This window comes from Asparagus officinalis, chromosome 5 (genome assembly GCF_001876935.1).
Source record: "Asparagus officinalis chromosome 5, Aspof.V1, whole genome shotgun sequence".
In the NCBI taxonomy this organism is placed as follows: domain Eukaryota; kingdom Viridiplantae; phylum Streptophyta; class Magnoliopsida; order Asparagales; family Asparagaceae; genus Asparagus; species Asparagus officinalis.
The window spans coordinates 2079813-2087197 of record NC_033798.1 but is presented as its reverse complement, the minus strand read 5'-3'; the positions used below and the strand labels follow the sequence as shown (position 1 = coordinate 2087197).

At 41.6% G+C, this 7385-nt stretch overlaps 1 protein-coding gene across 1 annotated transcript in view; it reads right to left on the bottom strand.

The window, feature by feature from the left end:
- The window catches only part of LOC109843142 (acyl carrier protein 1, chloroplastic-like), an 8583-nt gene extending 5630 nt beyond the window's left edge, over positions 1–2953 (bottom strand). Inside the window, exon 1 of the mRNA XM_020412075.1 lies at positions 2832–2953. Within this exon, the coding sequence (XP_020267664.1) occupies positions 2832–2897 (66 nt within the window). The 5' untranslated portion in view covers positions 2898–2953. The remainder of the gene's footprint in view (positions 1–2831) is intronic.

Genomic DNA, 7385 nt, shown 5'->3' with positions numbered 1-7385 from the left:
ACAGCTGGTGTGTCAGGTATGGAGACGTAGTGTCCTCTAAGAAGGAATAGGATAGGTTGGTAGGTGTGTACTGAGATGAAAAAGGAAAAGAGGTCTCGTCAAACGTAACATGACGAGAGATGATAATTTTGTTGGAGCTGAGATCAAGGCATTTGTATCCCCGGTGGTTGGAGGGGAAACCAAGAAAGACACAGGGGGTGGAGCGGGCTTGTAATTTGTGAATGGTGGGAGATGGTATATTGGGATAGCATAAGCACCCGAAAACTTGTATGTGGGAGTAAAACGGGACTTTGCCAAAAAGAGCTTGAGTGGGGGAAATAAAGGATAACATTTTCGAGGGGAGTATGTTATGTAGATATGTGGCCATTTGGACGGCGTGAGTCCAGAGTTTTGGGGGTATAGTGGCGTGAAGTAAGAGGGTGCGAGCGATGTTGTTTATGGATCAGATTTTGCGCTCGGCTTTCCTATTTTGAGCAGAGGTGTAGGGGCAAGAAAAACGAAACTGCATGCCATGAGTTGTGCATAGATTTTTGAATGGAGTGTTATCATATCCTTTTCCATTATCACAATGGAAAGTTTTAATTTCTCGTTCAAACCGTGTACGAATATAATTGCGGAAGGTGAGAAAACACGAGAACACTTAGGACTTGTGTTGAAGAGGGTAAGTCCACAAGAAATTAGTAAAATCATCCAGAAATAAAATATAATACCGGTGACCAGATGGACTTAGAACATAGAACAGGAGACGTCCAAATGTCACTATGTATAATATCAAAAGGCATGACAATAGAAGTATGTGAAGGATAAAATGGCAATTTTATATGTTTGCCAAGTTAGCATGACTGACAAACCGAAGTACATGCTTTATTACGGGGAATAAAATTATTTGTTCGAAGATATCCAAAGACTGGTTTGCCTGAGTGCCCAAGACGATTGTGCCAGACATTGGAGGACGTGGCGACAAAGGCGGAGGGTGAGGAAGACGGGGAGGGTGAGGTCGGAAGGATCGGGTAGAGACCCCGGTGCTATCACATCTCATAATTTGGGTACCCGTTCGAAGGTCCTTCATAGAAAAACCAAGAGGGTCAAATTCAATAAAGACAGCATTATCAACAGCAAATTGACGAACAAAAATTAAATTTTTAATGAGATTCGGTGCATGGAGGACGTTTCGGAGTTGGAGAAGGGGGTAAGGGACGGGGTAGGTTAGTTTGGCCACAACCCGAAATAGGAATGACGTTGCCATTGCCGACAATGATGTTGTGTTTAGTACTCAAATTAAAATAAGGCGAGAGAGTACCTGAGCTGGATGTTATGTGAGCTGTTGCGCCTGTGTCCATGTACCAGTTTTCATCCGGGGGGTTGATGGACATGGTGTGCATTGCCGCATTGATGTCAGTTGGGGCGTAACCCGGTGTGACCTCGTTAAAGGCGCCGAATGCCTGCTGTGGGCGTGGTCCAAGGATGCCCGCTGAAGGTGTGCGTTGCTGGGCGGGCTTGCCTGCCACTGCCCCAATTTGCTGTCGGAGCTAGGGCATGGCGGGACGGCCATGCTGAGCGCACTCATGCTCCGCACGGTTGGAGAGTCCGACACACAGGACCGCACGAGAGGCCGCAAATGTTGCGGCCGGAGGGATGATGATTGCCAAGTAAGATTGCGACTGCGACTTCGGTTTTCGTTATTTCGACCTCTCGGTAGCAGATCTCACCGAATACCACAGCCTTGCCGGAGCTCTACAGTATCTCACTATCACCTGCCCGGATATCTCATATGTCGTTCAGCAAGTTTGTCTATTTATGCATGATCCTCGGAAAGTTCACATGCAGGCTCTCAAGCGCATTCTGCGCTACATAAAAGGAACCTTAAATCTGGGCATGCATCTTTATCCATCACCCGTCACTTCTTTGGTGTCCTATTCAGATGTTGATTGGGGCGGATGCCCCGACACGCGTCGGTCGACTTCTGGATATTGTGTTTTTCTTGGCGACAACCTTATTTCCTGGTCCTCCAAACGACAACCGACGATATCCCGATCCAGTGCAGAAGCCGAATACAGGGCCGTGGCTAATGTTGTTGTCGAAACTAGTTTATTGTGACAATATCAGTGCTGTTTATCTGTCTGGCAACCCGGTGCAACATCAACGATCGAAACACATTGAGATGGACATCCACTTTGTCCGGGAGAAAGTCGCCCTCAGCCAGATCAAGGTTCTCCACGTCCCATTTCGCCATCAGTATGCCGATATATTCACAAAAGGTCTCCCGCGCCTTTTGTTTGATGAATTTCGACCCAATCTCAACGTCCGGCCTCCTCCCGCTTCGACTGAGGGGGCGTGTTAGAATATAGAATATATTCTTAGCATTTATTGTCATAATATCTAATTGATTGTTAGAATATAGAATATATTCTTAGTATAATATCTAATTGATATTTACCTTGTATAGATTTCCTCATATGGTTAGTGTAGGAGTTTCCTTTTGTAACTCTTACCTCTTTTGCTTTTGTAAATCCCTATATATTATGAGTAATGAAACACTAAAGATTCACGGCAAATATTAGCTTCTATCTGAAAGGACTAATCGTTCTCTTGAACCCTCCCCCACCCCAAAAAAATAAATAAATAAATAAATAAATAAATAAGAAGAAGAAGAAGAAGAAGAAGAAGAAGAAGAAAAGACTACTTTGTTATTGTATCATCAAGAGAGTTGCAATTAAAAAAAATTCCTTACTAATTCTGACTACACAACACGATAAAACCCTAGATCGAGGATCAAACAACCCCAAATAGAACAGATCGAGCTCGATCAAACTCCAGAAAGAAACCGATACCTGGCTCCTCCGCGAGGAACGAGTCGGCGCCGCGATGTTGATCGCCGATCCGGTGACGGACGCCATTGACGGACTCGGAGAACTCGGTTGAGAGAGAGAAGAAATAGAGACAGAGCGGGGTGGGGTGGGGTGGGGGGGCACTTAAATAACTTCGAACGTTTTGCGAATCACTAGGAGCCGCGACCGTTGACTTTTTGGGGATTTTTTCTGGGCGCGGAGAAAGCTGGTGAGGTTTGAAGAGTCGTTCTTTGTATGTACCTACCGACGAAGTTGTTGGACCAAGAAAAATTGGTCCTCGAGAGGTTAATTGTTTTTTTTTCCACCCGTCATAGTTGAAAATGTTTTAGGAGAAAGAAAAAAAAATAGTGCTAATAAGTTCAAATTTTAAATGATATTAATGGATATGTCATTGTATATGCTCGCTTGTATTTAATTGGATATAAGATTTTGTTCATTGACATTTTTAATCGTTTGATTGATGGACTTGATAGATCGAATCTAAAGACTCTACCCCTCCCTTGCCTACACGATGTCAGCTCATCTAGAGCTAATATATGTTTAGGTGATTAAATCTGAATGCAGTTTATATATAATGATAGGGCACTTACCCTATTTTTACTTCAAAAAAAAAAAAAACCTAGGAGTCTATCACAAGAATTGCTATTTTGAATGCTGTTTATATATAAGGTGCCGTGTGCATGTGCTCTGAAATTTGGTTTATTTTGGGCGTGTTAAGTGTAATGTTTCGGTACCAAAACTTTATGTATTGTAATTTTCCATGCTTTTCATGTGCACCAATTTTGTAGATTGTATGTTATAGGTGCTTGAATTTATGATACAAGTCGCTAATGATTGTCATGTGAACGAATATTTTTTGGGAAAAATGTGTCCAAGCCCCAAAAACAGAAACTTCATGTGCTACAGCCCCTCTTAGTTTCCCCTATGTGATTCAGCCCATTAAAGTGTGACACTTTGTACTGCAGTCCCTTTTTAGCAATTATTACATGTCAGCTAAGCTAAAATCCTCAAAATAACCTTATCCCCTCTCTTCAATCCCTCAAACCCAGCTCTCTCTCTCTCCCCCTCTCCCTCTCTCTCTCTCCCTCTTCTCTCTCTCTCTAAAACCAAGGGCTTTCTCAAGCTCGTCGCCCTAGCCCTCGCCATCGTCATCGCCGCCTCCGCCCAGGCCCCTAAGCCTCGCCCTCGAGTTTGTTGCAACGGGCTTGTTATGTTTGTTGGATATGAGAGGAAAATCATGGAGTTTAATTAAGTATTCAGTTTATTTGTTTCTCATGTGTGACTTAGCCTTGTGTCAGAAAAGCAATGGCTCACGGAAGTCTTGTGATTTACATAAATCAAAATTGTATTTTTATGTTGAGGCTCGTGGACGTAATGGCGGGTTTTGAAGTCAAAGAAGAAAGTGAATGACATGGCTAGTTTTGACTTCAATTCTAACGAGACTTTTAATGTCTTCTTTATTTTTTTACTTGTGACTCCCCTCTATTGATGAACCAACAATACCCTCAATTTCTTTTTTTTTTCTAATCGGGAAAAATAATCATGTCTTGATCTTATATCCGAAATCTTAGTTCTTGAGCTCTTGGGCTCTCAAGTTAGTTCTAACTTGTACCATGTTAGTTTTAACCCGCCTCATGTTAGTTCTAGCCCGCCCCATATTAGTTCTAGCCCCATGTTAGTTCTAGCCCGTCCCATATTAGTTCTAGCTAGTTGGGGCAAGTTAGAACTAACAATATTCGAAGCGATATAACGAGAGGAGAAAATGAGCCCAAATGAAAGGAAGATACCGTGTGATAGATAATATAAAGGGCTACACACCGGCGAAGACGGTGGTGAAAACGGAGACCGGAGGTGGCTGTGATAGATAATATAAAGGGCTACACACCGGCGAAGACGGTGGTGAAAACGGAGACCGGAGGTGGCCGAAAAGGCGCGCGAAGTCGGCATGGCGCTGCTGTTTTCTGCTCGCTGCTGCCGTCGAGCGATGTTTTGGACGTTACCGAGAGAGATAGAGAATGAGTTAGAGCGTGATACAAATTGGAGGTGATAGACAACATGTAGGGATACTCACCGAAGAAGAAATATACGGAAACGGAGATTAGAGGTGATCGAAAAGTGTGTGCAAAGTCGGCACAAAACTACAGTTTCTGCAGTGCAATTTCTCACTGTTCAGGTTTGTTCTTCACTATTCGGAGCTTTTCACCACTGTCCGGGCTTGTCGGAGGTAGGAGGAGGTTTCCGGGGTCGTCGGGGTGTCTCGATGGGCTCTGTCGGAGGTGGGAGGAATTTTTCTCCGTTCCCAAGAGTCTAGAACTAAGATAAATTAGAGCTAGAACTAGCTAGAGCTAACATGGAGCGGGCTAGAACTAACATGGGACGGGTTAGAACTAACATGGGGTAAGTTAGAACTAACTTGAGAGTCCAAGAGCCTAGAACTAAGATGAATTAGATCTAGAATTAGCTAGAACTAACATGAGACGAGCTAGAACTAACATGACATAAGTTAGAACTAAAATGACATAAACTGGTCATTTACTATCTGATGCCGTTCGAATCTGGAAAAGCTCAAAACACCAAAGTTGTAGGTCTCTTCAACGGCTTTCCAACAAATCTTAAATTACCTCATTCCGAGTTCGGATGGAGAAATTATAGCAAAAATAATAATGTAAACTAACATGACACAAACTGTATGTAAGATCTGAAAAAGTCTAAAAGACCAAAGTTGTAGGTCTCTTCAACAGCTTTCTAACACAAACTGTATGTAAGATCTGAAAAAGTCTAAAAGACCAAAGTTGTAGGTCTCTTCAACAGCTTTCTAACAAATCTTAAATCACCTCATTCTCTAAAAGACCAAAGTTGTAGGTCTCTTCAACAGCTTTCTAACAAATCTTAAATCACCTCATTCCGACTTTGTACGGAGAAATTATAGCGGAAACAATAATATAAACTAACATGGTGTAGATTAGAACTAACAAAACAGGGGCTAGGACTAACATGACATAAATTAGAACTAACATGACATAAGTTAGAACTAATATGGCATAAACTGGTTATTTACTATCTGATGCCGTTCGAATATGGAAAAGCTCAAAAGACCAAAGTTGTAGGTCTCTTCAATTGCTTTCTAACAAGTCTTAAATCACCTCATTCTGAGTTCGGACAGAGAAATTGCAGCAAAACAACAATATAAATTACGGCTTTCCAACAAGTCTTAAATCACATATAGTTTACATTGTTGTTTTTACTGTAATTTCTCCGTCCGAACTCGGAATGAGGTGATTTTAGATTTGTTGGAAAGCCGTTGAAGAGACCTACAACTTTGGTATTTTGAGCTTTTTCAGATTCGAACGGAATCAGATAGTAAATGACCATTTTGTGTCATATTAGTTCTAACTTATGCCATGTTAGTTCTAACTTATGCCATGTTATTCCTAACCCCTATTATGTTAGTTCTAATCTACACCATGTTAGTTTACATTGTCGTTTTCGCTGTAATTTCTACGTCCAAAGTCGGAATGAGGTGATTTAAGATTTGTTGGAAAGCTGTTGAAGAGACCTACAACTTTGATCTTTTAGATTTTTTCAGATCTTACATACAGTTTGTGTAATGTTAGTTTACATTATTATTTTCCCTGTAATTTCTCCGAACTCGGAATGAGGTGATTTAAGACTTGTTGGAAAGCCGTTGAAGAGACCTACAACTTTGGTCTTTTGAGCTTTTCCAGATTCGAACGGTATCAGATAGTAAATGACCAGTTTGTGCCATGTTAGTTTTTAACTTATGTCATGTTAGTCCTAGCCCCTGTTATGTTAGTTCTAAATTCTAATCTATACCATGTTAGTTTACATTGTTGTTTTCACTGTAATTTCTCCGTCCAAAGTCGGAATGAGGTGATTTAAGATTTGTTAAAAAGCTGTTGAAGAGAACTACAACTTTGTTTTTAGACTTTTCCAGATCTTACATACAGTTTGTGCCATGTTAGTTTATATTATTGTTTTCACTATAATTTCTCCATCCGAACTCGGAATGAGGTGATTTAAGACTTGTTGGAAAGCCGTTGAAGAGACCTACAACTTTGGTGTTTTAATCTTTTGTAGATTCGAACGGTATCAGATAGTAAATGACCAGTTTGTATCATTTTAGTTCTAACTTATGTCATGTTAGTTCTAACTTATGCCATGTTAGTTCTAGCCCGTCTCATGTTAGTTCTAGCTAGTTCTAGCTCTAATTTATCTTAATTCTAGGTTTTTGGGCTTTCAAGTTAGTTCTAACTTACCTCATGTTAGTTCTAGCCCGCCCCATGTTAGTTCTAGCCCGCTCTATGTTAGTTCTAGCTAGTTCTAGCTCTAATTCATCTTAGTTCTAGGCTCTTGGAAATGGAGAAAAACTCCTCCCACTTTTGGCGGAGCCCGTCGAGATACCTCGACGACCCCGGCAACCTCCTCCCACCTCCGGCAAGCCCGGACAGCGGCTAAAAGCTCCGAACAGTGAAGAACAAACCCAAACGACGAGAAATTACACTGCAGAAAACTGCA